The sequence below is a fragment of the Dendropsophus ebraccatus genome, chromosome 12 (genome assembly GCF_027789765.1).
Source record: "Dendropsophus ebraccatus isolate aDenEbr1 chromosome 12, aDenEbr1.pat, whole genome shotgun sequence".
In the NCBI taxonomy this organism is placed as follows: domain Eukaryota; kingdom Metazoa; phylum Chordata; class Amphibia; order Anura; family Hylidae; genus Dendropsophus; species Dendropsophus ebraccatus.
In genome coordinates this window covers 61,136,200-61,153,671 of record NC_091465.1, presented here as the reverse complement: position 1 = coordinate 61,153,671, position 17,472 = coordinate 61,136,200, and the positions used below count along the sequence as shown (strand labels likewise).

Sequence of the window (17,472 nt, the reverse complement as noted above, 5' to 3'; positions counted from 1 at the left end):
TTTTGTATAGCCTAACTTTATTTGTAAAAACAAAAGGCATTTATATCCTGTTGTCCATGGAGAGAAGGAACAGAAAATGTGATCAGGTATGTGCGGAACTCCTGGAGCTCTGACTCCTCCTCACCTCCCATCCTTATAAATGTGTTCTGGTGACAGCCTGTGTTATAAGCATTCCGCCAGTGTAGCTCCTATATACGTCGGTTTTGTTGGAATAGTGTTTTGAACTGTGCCCTCTCTCCCAGGTGGTCACTCAGCTTTCCCAGGCTGCTGATCGGTAAAAGTGCCTACATGTGCTGTGCTAGAGCTCCCCTCCCCTTGCTACTATACAACTAGATTTGCCATACAGCTCCATTCATTCTCCATGAGGCTTACAAATAAGGAATGACTAGAGAAGCCTATGCGCCATTTATATAGGGGCAAATCCCCATAGAAAACCTATCCAGCTCTTGACATGTCCTGTCTCGGCCAGAGGTGGCAGCAGAGAGCACTGTGTCAGACTGAACGAATACACCATTTTCTGCAGGACATACAGCAGCTGATAAGTACTGGAAGACTGGAGATTTTTAAATAGAAGTAAATTACAAATCTATATAACTTTCTGACACCAGTTAATTAGAAAGATAATAAAGTTGCCGGGGTACCCCTTTAAGTTCTTTCCGATGGATAGAAGAAAACTTTAAAGGGGATCTCCCATCTGATAAAGTGATGGCGTATAGTTTGGATGTGCAATTACTTTATGATCAGTCAGGGATCCCACTGGTTCTGGGAATGAAGTGACCACAGTACTGATTTAGGGCTTCATTCCCTTCCCTTCACACAACACAGCAGCCCCCAGCTACTCCGCTGTACAGAGGACTTTAGGTGGACCCACTCATCTGCACAGTAAGTGGTAGGACCTGGTGTGTACAGTGGAAAAACAGTGCAGGGTTTACTTCATTCTCAGGATCACTAGAGGTCCCAAAGGTCAGACTTATATCTGTTATAAAATGATTGTGACAATATAATAACATCTGTCTAAAGTGTACGCTCAGCATTACACTGAGAGAAGGTACTGTAGAAGTTGTAGGTTAGAATTGGCCTCTCACAGGAAAACAGAACCACCAAGGCACTAACCATGTGGAGGAAACCTGCGGCACACATGACGTGTTTTGAACGTCACTTTGGTCTTCTTCATCAGGCATAAAATACAATTAACTTTCATATATAAATTCATATATAAATTTTCATAAATATATGTACATACAATGGCCCAGAACCCCAAAGGGTGTAAAATATAGACTGGTGTAAACTGCCCACATGAACCAATCCCAGCTCCTCTATCATTTTACAAGAGCTGAAAGCTGAGCTGTGATTGGTTGCTGTGGCAGGTTACACCAGTGGATATTTTACACCCATTGATAAATCCCTCCCAATATGTACATTGACATTGAAAGTAATGTTGTCATAATGTAGATGTAGAGTACGGTCGGCACTGCCGGTGTTAGTAGCGCTGTGGAGCTGATTGGGATCCGACCTGAATCAACTGAGCAAGAGGGGTGCTCCCAGAAGAACAGGATAGCGTATGTAATAACAAAGTAGAAAAAGAGGCTGGGGCACTCACCGAACTTGCAACTTCAGTTTAATCAACGGTAAGGCTTCAATCCATAGGTGAGGGAGGACAGATGGAATGGCGGGCGCTTACACCCCCGGGACGACGTTTCACGCCCACTCGGCGCTTCTTCCTGCCGGGGAATCCAGGAATCCGGGGATTCCCCGGCAGGAAGAAGCGCCGAGTGGGCGTGAAACGTCGTCCCGGGGGTGTAAGCGCCCGCCATTCCATCTGTCCTCCCTCACCTATGGATTGAAGCCTTACCGTTGATTAAACTAATGTTGTCATAATACTGCCCAAATATTAGTGCCATGCTGGGCCAAAAGACACCACACAGTGCTCATGCAGTGAATGCATATCAGTGCTAACCAATAAATTGTAAGTTACAGTAAACCTCAGATTATATACATCTAAAATATCTTGTTTGTCGTTTAGATTTTCCGTCATGGCTTCTGTAAGCTTTGAAGAGTTTTCGGTACCGCCTGGGTCTGAGCTCGCCCTTCCACCTCTGTTTGGTGGTAATATTTTAGAGAGTGAATTAGAAACAGAGGTTGAGTTTGTAGATGGCGGTCTGGATGGAGATAACATACAAGATGAGGAGGAAGAGGAGGCCCAGCAGCGCATTAGAGAACTCAACAAGAGAAAGTTCCTTACCCTAAATCGCCGCTGCAAAGAAATTGAACAGGTTAGTACATGACAATGTTATGACTGTCATCCTCAATACCTATGAAATACGCAATCATTTAACCATTGGATTCTCAGCTTGGAGAGCTGAACATATTTAACAGATGCAACATTTCTGTACATAACTTTACAAGGGGTTTTCATGAATAATTTAAGTAAAGCATATTTATTGTATAGTGAAAATTATGCTTTTTTGCCTCTGCGAAGCTGGAACTCTCAGCATTTGATTTCCAGTGGCTGAAGAAGTTGGATGCAGCCCTGAAGCTGTATGGAAAACATGGATACAGCTAAAGGCTATATCCATGGTTTCCAAGACTCCCTAGGGCTGCATCCAACTTCTTCAGCCACTGGCTTAAGGTTTTCTCTTCTCTAGCCCTGACCCAATCCTTCTCACATGTAAAACAGAGCTATTATATATTCCCCCCTCCCAGCTGGCTATACACATAAATAGCAGTCACTGAATGGATGTTCAGCTGACAGCTATTTCTTTTGATAAAAAGAGGAGAAAGCCAGCATGCCTGACCCTTCTGTTCCCTCGTGATCTGCTGTCAGTATAGACCCTTGAAGATCCATATGTATTAAAGGAGAAGTCCCAAGAAACTAACAAATGATAGGCATGCAGGGGTGTGTGGGAACATAATAAGTATACTTACCAGTCCCCATGTCCCCGTAGCATTTGCTTACCGATATCTGACAGCCATCACATACCCAGATGATGGATTGCCTGCTCAGCCAATCAGGGACTGGGACGGGACGCTATTGCAGTCATTGACTGGCTGAACGGGCAATTCATAAGCCGGTCTGTGGCGCTGCAGATTGAGGAGCCGGAGTTGTGACGCAGATGGAACCCGGACGGAAATTGCTTCTGGCGGCATTACAGGGATTGTTTATTATGTTCCCGCTACCCCTGCCTGCTTGTCATTTGTTAGTTCCACAGAACTTCTCCTTTTAAATGGTTTAGCAAATCCTGCTAAAATGTACAGGTTCAGCTGATACATGTCTAATGTGTATGGCCAGTTTCATCGTCATGCTCATACATTTCATTATTGACACACTTCAAATCTATATAAGATGTTTAAGGAAACTAAATAGAAAAACTTTTCTAATCAACTTTTTAAATCAGATTTATACAACATGTTTCTAGGTCATTTTGACTTCTTCAAGAATACCTGAAGAAGAGGTTGGAACGGCCTGGAAACATATTGAATCCTTTGAATCAATTAGTGGTTTTTTATACAGTTACCTTAAATACCCTGTATGGATCAGCAGGCGTCCAGAACCATTTGGAGCAGTTGTGATAAAGTGTCTGTTTACATATTATATGAAGAATACCAGTTGGAGCGGCAGCCTTCCATGAGGATTAGTGACCCTGTTGGAATACCCATTATGTATGCTTGTCAAAGCTGTGCCATGATATGTACTTTGTGCCCTGAGGGTTTGTAGGTTAATTAAAGCAACATCATGGACTGCTTTTACATGTTGCCCAAGCATTTTATTTATAACAGCATAGTGGTATAGAGTATGGGAATTGTACATAACCCACTATGCAGCATTTTTTTTGTATTTTGGCTTTAATATTGTAATGGATATTGTATTACAGAAACAGGATTTTGTTACAAAAAGCAAACAAACACCATATGGCTATAGAGCATGCAGTTTTTTTTAAGATGCTGTTTGTTTGTTTTCCCCCAGGTAAATGAGAGAATACTAAACAGACTTCACCAAGTACAAAAGATAACCCGAAAGCTGAAACAAGAAAGAAGGTTGGTACAGGTGTAAGGATTTGCCCCATGTAAATTGTCCTTGCAGCTTGTTCCAATTGACGTGAATATAGTCAATTAATGTTAGTAATGAGCAAATTGCTGCCCATCTTAAAGCGACTCTGTATCCAAAATCTGCCCCCCCCCCCCCAACTGCTTGTACCTTCGGATAGCTGCTTTTCATCCAAGATCTGTCCTGGGGTCTGTTTGGCAGGTGATACAGTTATTGTCTTAAAAAACAACTTTTAAACTTGCAGCCCCGTGCCAAATGGGAGTATCTGTGCCCTAACTTTTCACCACCCCTCCGTCCCTCCTCCCACCCTCTTCATCATTAGGATTGGTCCAGGCAGATTGTCTCCTATTCGTCAGCTGTGTGAATACTGAACATGGGCTGGATCGTTAACCACCTGTGCAGTGTTCAGCATGGAGAAAATGTTCCAGTGGCATTCCTAATAATGAAGAGGGTGGGGAGGAGGGACGGAGGGGTGGTGCAAAGTTAGGGCACAGATACGCCCGTTTGGCACAGGGCTGCAAGTTTAAAAGTTGTTTTTTATGACAATAACTGCATCACCTGCTGAACGGATCCCAGGACAGATCTTGGATTAAAAGCAGCTATCCGAAGGTACAAGTGGTTTGGGGGGTCAGATTGTGGGTACAGAGTCGCTTTAACAGAGAATTAGGCTAGATCCACACATTCCGTATATATGGTCTGTAAGCAGACAGTATGCCACGGACTGAACTGTTGGAACTCCCTGAGCTCTGAAACATTTAAAGCTCTGCGCTGCTGTACTGATATGGCTGTGTCAGCACAGTAGTGTAGAGCTTTAACTATTTCAAAGCTCACTACATCATAATGAATTAGAGAGTTCTGACAAAACGTGTGAATCCAGCCTTTGGGTAAATTAACACACACTTAAAGGGATTATCCAGCATTAGGAAAACATGGCAACTTTCTTCCAGAAACAGCAACCCTATTGTCTACAGTTTAGGGGCAGGTTTTGCAACTCAGTTCCATTGAAGTAAATGGAGCTTAATTGCAAACCACACCTTAACTGGAGACAAGAGTGGTGCTGTCTCTGGAAGAAAGTGGCAATGTTTTTCTAATAGTGGATAATCACTTTAATTTATTTTTTCAAACTTGTTTTTACTAACTTTTACAAATTACAGTCATAATATAACATGGAAGAAAGGAAGGGGGAAGGGAGGGGCATTGAAGACAATGAATGAAAGACCATAAGTCCATGATATCGCGATCTGGGTGGGTATCTATAGTAAACACATACTTAACTGATTATTTTAGTTTCAGCTATTTATTTATATTGGTTAAATACATGTGAGCGGATCTTACAATATACAGATAATTATCTAACACTTTATTTCAGATGTCTAATGAAAATATTGGACTCCTATGGAGATGATTACAGAAAGAGCCACCTCACTTTCTTACTTGAGGTAAAATATACTATGAGAAAAAAAAAATATATATATATATTATTTAAGTTTTGAGAGTCCTGGTTTAGGGAGGCCTTGGGAGTGGGATTGTCATGTGGGGAGATGCTTGAAAGTCTGAACAATAGGACGGAAAATTTTGAAGGGACCAAGGTAACGTAACACTGCTGGGTGGGCTAGGGATGCAGTATTTAAAGTTTTCAGATGCAGAAAGCGACCAATGGCTATAATGTTTCGGGTTGCTTGGGAGGAGCATCTGGGCAAAGGTAGATTCTGGTGTGAGCCATCTAGCTGGCAAGATCCACCAGCTCCTTACACACAGCCTTGGATGGAGTTCTGGGGCAAACCTGCCTTGAACATGTGGAAACTGTCTTGGAAATCCAAGTGGAAGTGAAAGCTCGACTGAGACCTTATCCAGGTGCTCAAGGTCTAGACCAGATCTGACAAGAGCCTCAAAATGTCTGTGAGATCTTTAAGACAGGCTGTGTTGGCCAAAGGTGGGGGTAGTAGATTTTGATAACCAGGCCAATAGAGAAAGGGCATCAGACAGTTTGGCCACAATATTAGATGGGAAGGGATTTGAAGTCTCTGGTCACATCTCATGTTATGATTCAGAGGTTTCAGTATCTGGCTGCCTACAATGTTCAGCCTCACAGTGGAGTTTGTCAGAGGAAGGGGAGAAGTCAGAAGAGGAGGGAGAGCAGTCACCTCCAGCGAAGACAGAGGTTGACCAAGAGACGAGGGGTCCTAGGACACCTGAGTAAATGGCATCACATAGACCTTCCCTTCTAGCTGCTCACTTACCCTGGATGGAAGTTTGGAAATGACTAGGTAATAGGGAAACCATTGCATAGTTATGCCCATGGCCTTGTGAGATACTGGTGGAGGCAAGAAAATGGGAATAAGAACCCTCTGCACAAAATAGAACCACCTTTCTCGCTATAGTGGAATCGAGTGGGAAGATGGTTTGACAATCTTTTCTTGTTAGAATGATCCAATCACATGCTGCAGATTTCTTGTGTCTTTTTTTTTAATATAAATTCTTTATTTAAAATAATAAGAATGAATGGATACCCTGCAATAGATTTTAAATACATTGGTTTGTTAATGGTGTAGAATCTCTGAATGTTTCTGCAACTGCAGCATGTGAACGTACCCTTAAAGGGGTTATCCAGCACTACAAAAACATGGCCACTTTTCCCCCTACTGTTGTCTGCAGTTCAGGTGTGGTTTGCAATTAAGCTCCATTTAATTCAATGGAACTGAGTTTTAAAACCCCACCCAATCTGGAGACAAGAGAGGGGGAAAAGTGGCCATGTTTTTGTAGCGCTGGATAACCCCTTTAAAGGGGGTTTTCTGAGCAAAACATACTGATGAGCTATCCACAGGACAGCTCAACAGTCACTCATCAGTGCCCATACTACACAGTGTCTCCCCTTTACTATTTAATGGCTGGGTCTGGTCACTGCAGTTATATTAGAGATAGTTATATTAGATTACTGCATTTATTTTAGTGACAGCTGACTATGAAAAGTGGGTAAGTCCAGTCAGCTATACCCTGACTACTAATGTAACCTTGGAATGATAAGAAAAAATCCCTTTTAAATATGGTAATCCAAGAATATGACATCCATTTGTATTAATAGGGGTATCCCAAGATTCAAAGTTATCACCCATCCTGTGAATATTCTAGAACTTCTAACCTTGGGATAACCACTTCAAATGAGAATATAATTTGTAGTGTATAATATTGTTCTAAGTATGTTTGATCTTTACAGGATGAGGGCACCCAAGCCTGTAATACACCGACCCCAGCAAACTCTGAAAATGACCCCCCAGACAATGAGGACATATCAAGGGGTCTAACGGGACCTCCCCTTGGCTTAGAAGCTGAAAGTCCAGAAAGTCCATCTTTAGAAGGACCGCCAGCTAAAAAGATAAAGAAGGAGAAAGACCATGGAAAAAACATAGGCCCCTCGCTTCTTCCATCAGAGCCACTTCTAGCACAGGTCGGTATATACGAGTTTCCATATGGGTATGATTCTGGCAGCTGAATTCTTTACCAATCTGAAGAACAACTGTATGTCACCTCATTAAAGTAAATGTCATGTCAAGATTGATACGATAAGGGGTTGTGCAGGATTAAAAAAAAAAAACAAAACATGGTTGCTTTCTTGTAGTAGCAGTGCCTCCCCTGTGAATGGGTTGTGTGAGGTACTGCAGTTCAGCTCAACTGAAGTGAATAAAGATGAGCTGCACTGCCCCAGACAACTTGTGGACAGTCTTGGCGCTATTTTTGGATGAAAACAGACATGGTTTTTACGACCCCTTTAAGGCTGGGTCCACACAAGAAAGATACCATGAATTTAAATGTAACACATGCAAAATGTAGGCACACACTTCAAGGTAGGTCTTTTCCAGCTTCTTGATTCTGTAGTGCTGTTACAGTGATGAGACTCTGCCTTCTCTGCTAAGCCAGATGCATTGTGGGAGGTGTAGGTTGCATTAGAAAACCATATCAGTGGGATAAGAGGAATCAAGATGACAACCCATACATGCCATCAGCTTATTTAAAGAGACTCTGTTAGCAGGTTTATGCTGCCCTATCTACGCTGAACGGAATGATGTGTCACTTACATAGTTTTGTGCAGCTAATTCAGATATCCTCCTGAATTACATGGACAATAAGTAGTTCTCAATATTCATGAGCAGAAAACTCCGCCCACCAGCTGCTGATTGGCAGTTATCTATCCATGCTGTGTATAGGCAGTCATCTGTCAATCTGCAGCTTGAGGGCGGGGGTGTGACAAGAATCCTATTTTCCTGCATATTAGGAGAACGGCTAAACAAAATGATGTAAGTAATACACCGATCTGTTCAGCATTTCTCTCACTAGTTTATGCTGCCCTCATTTAAGGAGGCATTAACCTAGTGATAGATTACCTTTAATGACTCTGTATGTTCCTCACACACTACTAACATACGTATTGCTCTATTGCAGGTTAAGATTGAAGAAGATTATTTATGTGATGGAGATGAGGAACTTAATCTTAGTTGGCGTCCTCTTAGCCCAAGAGACAAAATTCTACAGTACACCAAGTTCTCTAGCCCTGGACCTTGCCCTGATTTTGACTGAAGCAAATATCCTATTATTAGAAGTATTGTGCCTCCTAATACCAGATCATGATCGTTCTGTCAGGCAATACCTAATAAGGTGTCCCTTGTTGACCTACCAGCTACTCACTGCTATGACTAGTCTAAGACATTTCACCTCCTTGTCCAGAGAAGTAACCTCGTTGCCCTATCAAGACATCATTTCATCGCTGTATAGAGATAATAGTGTAGCGCATATTTTATACTTGATGTGTTTTGTTTTTGTATTAAATATGATATTGGAAAGTTTACTGTGCCAGCCTCCAGTGCTTCACCGCAGCTCATTAGTATATAATATTTCGGCAAATTTAGAGGCAATCGAGCAACAGACTTAGAAAAGGTTTACATCATCGGATTCTACACTGCAGCGCCAACAGGATGGTTCTGTATGTATCTCTCAATATTACTGCTTTGGTAGTACATCCTCTTTAAAGCGACTTTGTAGTAGGGATGGTCCATACCTGCCAAGGTTCGGGTTCGTATGAACCCGAATGCTCGGCAGCAGATTCCCGCTGTCTGCTCGCCCGCTCCGTGGAGCGGGCGGATACAGCGGGAGCAACGCCTGGAAAACTGGGATACAGCCTATGGCTATGGCTGTATCCCAGTTTTCCAGGCGATCCGCCCGCTCCACGGAGGGGGCAGACAGCGGTAATCATTACCAAGGGTTTGGGTTCGTACGAACTGTTCTGCGATCCGTTTGCCAGGTTATGCTGTTATTGTCCTAAAAAAAACTTTTAAACTTACAGCCCTGTGCCCTACAGGTGTGGCTTAGAATGTCTGTGCCCTAACTTTGCACCACCCCTCCTTCCCACTGTCTTCATCATTAGGAATGCCACTGGAACATTCTCTCCATGCTGAACATTTGCACAGGTGTCTTAACGATTCAGCCCATGTGCCGGGCTGACACAGCTGACGAATAGTAGGCAATCTGCCTGGAGCATTCCTAATAATGAGGAGGGCGGGGAGGAGGGACAGAGGTTGTGCCAGCCTAATGCATACACAATCCAGGTCACTCCTGTAGGGCATGGGGCTGCTAGTTTTAAAGTTGTTGTTTAACCCTTTCGGCTCTGAACCACCGCGGTCCCGGGTGCCTCATGTAGCCCGGGGCCGCGGGTATAAGATGACAGCTGCATCCGATTACCGGAACCAGCGCTTCCCTGGTGTCTAGTGGCGGAGATCGCTCCCCCTTAACGTTGTCCTGGAGGAGCGATCTCAGTCTGTGGTGTCGGCTGGGGTCTCCGCCACGATGGCGCTGATCCCGACTCGGCACTCGTTTGTTTTCGGCTGCACGAGCCGAAAGCAAAGGAGTGCCTATCTCATCGATCTTTGCTGTATAAGTATTTACAGCATAGATCAATGAGTGATCAGTGCACTTATACTAGAAGTCCCCCAGGGGGAATAAACCTAACTCCAGGGGGGCTTCTAGTATAAGTGTAAAAGTTAAAAAAAAAAAAAGGTGTTGTTAATAAAAAAAAACCTCCCCTAATAAAAGTCAGAATCACCCCCCTTTTCCCATGTTATAAATAAAAATAAATAAACATGTTTGGTATCGCCGCGTGCGTAGTCGCTCAAACTATTAATCACATTCCTGATCTCACACGGTAAACCGGGTAAGCGCAAAAAAATCCCAATGTGGTAAATTGCGCATTTTTGGTCGCATCAAATCCAGAAAAATTGTAATAAAAAGCGATCAAAAACTCAAATATGCGCGATCAATGTACCAATAGAAATATCACATCATGGCGCAAAAAATGACACCTCACACAGCCCCATAGACCAAAGGATAAAAGCGCTATAAGCCTTGGAATGGAGTGATTATAAGGAACATATATCTGTTAACAATTGTTTGAATTTTTTACAAGTCATCACATACAATAAAAGTTATACATGTTACATATCATTGTAATCATAACGACTTGAGGAACATATATAACATGTCAGTTTTTCCATACTCTTGATTGAGTACTTCATTGGAATTTTTTTCGCTGTTCTCCTTGAGTTCAGTAATTACTGTGTTTTGTTGGTTGATTTTTCATTGCCCCAACTAGCCAGAATCCTACCCCACACTGACGAGGGGCAAAAACCCCGAAACGGCTGTCTGTGGGTGGAAGCCTGCCTTTGCAAGCCCTTGTCATGATCGCAATACTCGCACCTTGAGTTAGACATTGACAAAAGGGGCCACCCTGTTGTTTCCCTGTCTATGTTCCAATACTTGCAACCGAGTGGGACTTAAGGGGTTATTTATCAGGGTGGTGTGGTGCTCTCCCCATCATGGAGACACCCCGTTGGCAACAGGCTAGAGATATCTGGCTATCCCGTGTTTTGAGACTCGTAACTGAGGCTCCACGGACTCTTGTTTTGCATATTAAAATTTTTGGGGGCATCAGTGGAGACTCTTGATTGAGTACTTCATTGGAATTTTTTTCGCTGTTCTCCTTGAGTTCAGTGATTACTGTGTTTTGTTGGTTGATTTTTCATTGCCCCAACTAGCCAGAATCCTACCCCACACTGACGAGGGGCAAATACCCCGAAACGGCTGTCTGTGGGTGGAGGCCTGCCTTTGCAAGCCCTTGTCATGATCGCAATACTCGCACCTTGAGTTAGACATTGACAAAAGGGGCCACCCTGTTGTTTCCCTGTCTATGTTCCAATACTTGCAACCGAGTGGGACTTAAGGGGTTATTTATCAGGGTGGTGTGGTGCTCTCCCCATCATGGAGGCACCCCGTTGGCAACAGGCTAGAGATATCTGGCTATCCCGTGTTTTGAGACTCGTAACTGAGGCTCCACGGACTCTTGTTTTGCAGTTTTTCCATAGGACACACGGCGTAAAAACAAAACCCCCTCCCAAAGAAAAAGAATTGTTTTTTTCTTTTCAATTTCACTGCGCATATAATTTTTTTCTGGTTTCGCAGCATATTTTATGCAAAAGTTCAGCCTGTCATTGCAAAGTACAATTAGTGACGCAAAAAATAAGGGCTCATGGGGGTCTGTAGGTGTAAAAATGCAAGTGCCATGGCCTTTTAAGCACAAGGAGGAAAAAACAAAAACGCAAATTAGCCTGGTCCTGAAGGGGTTAAGACAATAACTGCATCACCTTTTGAACGGACCCCAGGACAGATCTTGGATTAAAAGCAGCTATCCGAAGGTACAAGCGGTTTGGGGGGGGGGGGGGGGGGGGGCATATTGTGGGTACAGAGTCACTTTAAGGACCAAGGGGGTGCTGTTCATGAGGAAAGAAAAACAGCTATGTTTTTCTATTCTTGGATAACCTCTGACAGATTATCCGTATGAAGAAAATGCACTTCGGAATTTTCTGAAATTGTGTGAAATCACCCATTTCAGTGCCTGTCTTGCAGTCCCGAAAGCTTTTTTTTCTCCTTCACTCTCAATACAGTAAAGTGTTTTCTCCTTGCAATGTGTTAGCTGAATGTATGGCTTGGTCTAACAGCTAAACCAGTCCCCTTCTCTTTCTCTGCATCAGCCAAAAGGGAGAAGGCAGTTGACTATGCTGTCCCACAGCTGTAGTCAAAAAAGCCATCATGCACATCACTCACAATAAGAGTGGGAGGTCTGCTTTGCTGTGTCAAAATGGCAGCACTAACACTGTCACATTTCAAACAGATCCTAGTTTTAACCCCTTAACGACATCGGGCGTAAACTTACGCCCTGGCGCCATGGTACTTAGCGCATCAGGGCGTAAATTTACGCCCGATGTTTCCCCGATCGCTGCGTGTTCACACACAGCGGTCGGGGAAGATGGCCTGCTATAAATCATATCAGGCCATCATAGCTTCTCGGCACGGGGGGTGGTTAACACCCCCCGTGCTTACGATCGCTGCTATAGGCTGATCAATTCAGATCAGCCAATAGCGGCGATCGGAACCTTTCCGGGTCATCGGTGACCCGATGACCCGGAAAAAAATGGCGGTCGGTGCTGTCCGAGGACGGCACCGACCGCCATTACTGTAAAAAGTAATGTTGATCGCCGTGCCACCGGCCCGATCGCCGTGAACGGCCGGCCGGCCGTTCACGGCGATCGGGCCGGTGGCACGGCGATCAGAGTCCCACAAAATAGTAAATACCTGCCCTGGACCCCTCAGCTAGGTAGCCGAGGGGTCCAGAGCAGGTATTTGTACATTACTCACCTGTCCCGGGCTCCTGATCGGCGTCTTCCGGGATCGCGGCGTCCTCCGTCATTCCGTTCGGTCTTCGGGTCTTTCCGGCGGTCCTCGTTGTCTTCTTTCGGCTATTTTCGGCTCCAGCCTCGTCATTTTCCGGATTTTGCGCTCTGCTGCCCCCTAGCGGCTGATATGTGTAATACACTTATCAGCAGCTACAGGGATATTCAGAATATAAAAAAAAATTATTTTTTTTTCCCAAATTTTTTTTTTTCTATTTTCCGCACCCTATCGCCGCTGAGTGTTGATCAGCATCGCACGAAAGTGCGCTGCTAATCAGCAACTCCTCCTTTTTGGCGTAGGGTGTTTTTTTTCTATATTCTACTGCCACGGTCTGCTTATAAGTGCCGCACATTGCGGCATTTATCAGCAACTCCTTTGTTGGCGTAGGTTTTTATTTTATACTTACTGTAAAAAAACACGTAAAAAACACTACATTACACCACACTACATTGAATAAAGTTTGACACTACACCACTACATACCCCATATACTAGCCCCCGTATAAAGATGGCCCCCAGGGTGTTTTCGGCGTCAGAGGGATACGTTATTATTGCCTCCGACACCGAAACAGCCAGTGAGGATGAATGGGGGGGATCGTTCTTTCCTCCATTCATCCTCATCATCCAGTGACGTGTCTGGGGGTAGCGTAGCGTACGCTGCCCCCCAGACACGTCTTTTCCGCCAGTACCGTCCCAATAAGAGATGACGGCATGGTGTGAAATTCTACACACTCTGTGACAGTACCTCAGGGTGCACTTACAGATTTTCTGGTACGTGCACACTGCGGAATGGCGAAGGATAACCCTTTGTGCATTCCGCAGCTGGCACCCGCCGGCGGACTGATGGAGGCGCATGTCTCCACCCGTGTCATAGACTCCATTCTATGCACGGGCGGAATCCGTCGTCCATCCAAAGAATGAACACGTTGGACGGAGAGCGGAATCCGCCCGTGCATAGAATGGAGTCTATGACACGTGTGGAGACGTGCGCCTGCATCAGTCCGCCGGTGGGTGCCAGCTGCGGAATGCACGAAGGGTTATCTGTCGCGATTCCGCAGTGTGCATGTACCCTTAGAGTGTATGTAGGAAGGGACACCCGAATGCAGCCCCCAGATGCCCCCTTCCCCCCCATCCTTGGAGTTAGTGGGGAGATCGTCCGGGAACTGATCTTCCCACTGCTGGATAAAGGTTACCACCACCTGTACGGGGATAACTTTTATACCAGCACCCCCCTCTTCCAGTCCCTCGCTGCCCTGTAGCTTGCGGCACGATCCGAAAATATCAGAAGTAGTAATAGCGCCCTAATATTTAGCAGCCATGGAGCGGACCCAGCACTTCTGGATATGAAGGACCCCGTATCGCACCAGGACAACATTCTCCAGGTGACGTCCCCCACACTGGAGAAAGGGAGACCCCAGAAGAAGTGCAGAGTGTGGCGTAACAGGGGGATCAGGAAGGACAACATTTTCCAGTGTGACACCTGTCCTGATCCCCCCGGCCTCTGCGTACTGGATCGCTCCAAGGCGCACCACACGTCATTGGGGTTCTACATTATCTAAATTGTGTCCCTTATTCCTATTTCAGGGGTCACGTTGATCCAGGGATTATTCTGATCGCCATTATGGAGTCAGGAAGGAATTTTTCCCCTGTGATGAGGCTACTGTCGTCTGCCTCACGAGGGGTTTTTGCCTTCCTCTGGATCAACACAGGTTGAGTTTGATGGACACCTGTCATTTCCAACCTTATAAACTAATAATTGGCCTAATACCCCCAAATAAATTAGAATTGTCCCTTTTCCCCAGCTAAGTAGGTATGGCCGCCATTCCCATTAGAGGATGCCATGATGCAATTACAAAGCCTCTGTGCGGCCAGGACAGTAGAAACCCCCCACAAGTGACCCCATTCTGGAAACTACACCCCATAAGGAATCTAAGAAGGGGGGCAGCGGGGATATGGCCCCCTGGTGACGGCCACATTTGGGACGTGAAAATGAAAAAAATTGTATTTTTTATTTTCTCGGCACATATTCTTCGTAAGTGCCCGTCACCAGTGGGGTCCATATCCTCACTGCACCCCTTGTTAGATTCCTTATGGGGTGTAGTTTCCAGAATAGGGTCACTTGTCGGGGGTTTCTACTGTCCTGGCAGCACAGGAGCTTTGTAATTGCGACATGGCCTCCATCCTCCATTCCAGCCTCTAAATGGCGCTCTGTCCCTTTGGTGACTTGCCCTGTGCCCATATGGCACATTATGCCCACATGTGGGGTATTTTCGTACTCAGGGGACACTACCCTACACGTTTTGTGTTCATTTTCTTTTTTAACCCCTTGTGGAAATGGAAAAAAAATCAAGGCTAGACCAACATTTAGTGTAATTTTTGTAAAATTTTTACTCTAAATTATTAGTCTTGTCATGTTTTTTCATTTTCACAAGGGGTTAAAAGATAAAAAAAACCATTTAATGTGTAGAGCAATTTCCCCTGAGTACGGAAATACCCCACATGTGGACATAAAGTGCCATGCGGGTGCAGGGTAAGCCTCCGAAGGGAAGAAGCGCCATTTGGTTTTTGAAGGCTGGATTTGGATGGAATGGATTTCGAGGGGCCATGTTGCATTCAAAAGGCCCCTGTGTTGCCAAGACAGTTGAAACCCCCCACAAGTGACCCCATTATGGAAACTGCACCCCTCAAGGAATGTAACAAGGGGTGTAGTGAGCATATGGACCCCACTGGTGACGGGCACAAATGTGGAACAATGTGGCGTGAAAATGAAATATTACATTTTTTACACTATAATGTTGGTTTAGCCTTGAATATATCATTTTCACAAGGGGTTAAAAGAGGAGAAAAAAAACAAAATGTGTAGCGCAATTTCCCCCGAGTCCGTAAATACCCCACATGTGGACATAAAGCGCCATGTGGGCGCAGGGCAAGCCTCCGAAGGGAAGGAGCGCCATTTCGTTTTTTAAGGCTGGATTTGGATGGAATGGATTTTGAGGGGCCATGTTGCATTCAAAAGGCCTCTGTGTTGCCAAGACAGTTGAAACCCCCCACAAGTGACCCCATTATGGAAACTACACCCCTCAAGGAATGTAACAAGGGGTGTAGTGAGCATATGGACCCCACTGGTGACGGGCACAAATGTGGAACAATGTGGCGTGAAAATGAAATATTACATTTTTTACACTATAATGTTGGTTTAGCCTTGAATTTATCATTTTCACAAGGGGTTAAAAGAGAAAAAAACACACAATATATGTAGAGCAATTTCCCCCGAGTCCGTAAATACCCCACATGTGGACATAAAGGGCCATGTGGGCGCAGGGCAAGCCTCCAAAGGGAAGGAGCGCCATTTGGATTTTGGAGGTTGGATTTGGCTAGAATGGATGATGAACGCCATGTCGCATTTACAGAGCCCTCGTGCTGCCAGGACAGTGGAAACCCCCCACAAGTGACCCCATTCTGGAAACTGCACCCCTCAAGGAATCTAACAAGGGGTGCAGTGAGGATATGAACCCCTTGATGACGGGCACATTTGTGCCATGAAAGTGAAAAAATGAAATTTTTCCCTTTCACGTCACATTGTTCCACATTTGTGCCCGTCACCAGTGGGGTCCATATGCTCACTGCACCCCTTGTTAGATTCCTTGAGGGGTGTAGTTTCCAGAATGGAATCACTTGTGGGGGGTTTCCAGTGTCTTGGCAGCACGAGGGCTCTGTAAATGCGACATGGCCCTTGAAATCCTTTTCAGTGAAATTCAGCTTCCAAAAGCCAATTGGCGCTCCTTCCCTTTGGAGGCTCGTCCTGCGCCCCCTTGGCACTTTATCGCCACATGTGGGGTATTTCTGTACTCGGGAGAAACTGCGCTACACATTTTTTGTCTTTTTTTGCCTCTTATCCCTTTATGAAAATGAAAAATTGAAGGCTAGAACAACGTTTTAGTGTAAAAAATAAATTTTTCTTTTTTCACGCCATATTGTTCGGAAAATCTGTGAAGCACCTGTGGGGTCCAGATGCTCACCGCACCCCTTGTTACATTCCTTGAGGGGTGTAGTTTTCTAAATGGTGTCCCTTTAGGGGTGTTTTTTAGGTTTTGGCACCCCAGAGCCTCTGCCAACCTGAAGTGGTACAGTCAAAAATGACCAAATATAACGGAGGCGTTGAAATTCACTAGGCGCTCCCTTATATCTGAGGCTTGTGGTTGCGTCAAATAGCGCAATAGGGTCACATATGGGGTATTTCTATAAACTGCAGAAACGGGGCAATAATTATTGGGGTGCATTTCTCTGGTAATAGGTTTATAATTATGAAAAATATTGGATTACAATAAAATCTCTGCACAGAAAATTAAAATTTTCAAATTCCTTACACACTTCGCTTTTATTTCTGTGACTCCCCTAAAGGGTTAAAACACTTTCTGGATGTGCTTTTGCAGAGTTTGGGGGGTGCAGTTTCTGAAATGGGGTGCTTTGTGGGGCTAACATACAGGCCCCTCAAATACACTTTAAACCTGAACAGGTCCCTAAAAATATCTGATTTTGAAATTTTACTGAAAATTTGGAAATTTGCTGCTAATGTTTTAAGCTTCCTATCGTCTAAAAAAAATGAAAGATCGTTTAATAAATGCTGCCAACATAAATTAGACATGTTGCTAATGC

General features: G+C 44.6%; 1 protein-coding gene across 1 annotated transcript; it reads left to right on the top strand.

The window, feature by feature from the left end:
* Positions 1-10: 10 nt before the first annotated feature.
* Positions 11-8,883, top strand: TFPT (TCF3 fusion partner). The gene is made up of 6 exons (XM_069947008.1): positions 11-86; positions 2,024-2,273; positions 3,965-4,035; positions 5,415-5,484; positions 7,260-7,490; positions 8,483-8,883. Exons 2-6 carry the CDS (start codon positions 2,034-2,036, stop codon positions 8,615-8,617), a joined length of 747 nt encoding a protein of 248 aa, XP_069803109.1. The 5' UTR covers positions 11-86; positions 2,024-2,033; the 3' UTR covers positions 8,618-8,883.
* The last annotated feature ends 8,589 nt before the right edge of the window (positions 8,884-17,472 follow it).

Coding starts and splice junctions, on each gene's coding strand:
- TFPT (XM_069947008.1), top strand. CDS start 2,034: ATGGCTTCTGTAAGCTTTGAAGAGTTTTCGGTACCGCCTGGGTCTGAG. Junction 4,036..5,414: donor AAGCTGAAACAAGAAAGAAG/GTTGGTACAGGT, acceptor ACTTTATTTCAG/ATGTCTAATGAAAATATTGG. Junction 7,491..8,482: donor CAGAGCCACTTCTAGCACAG/GTCGGTATATAC, acceptor GCTCTATTGCAG/GTTAAGATTGAAGAAGATTA.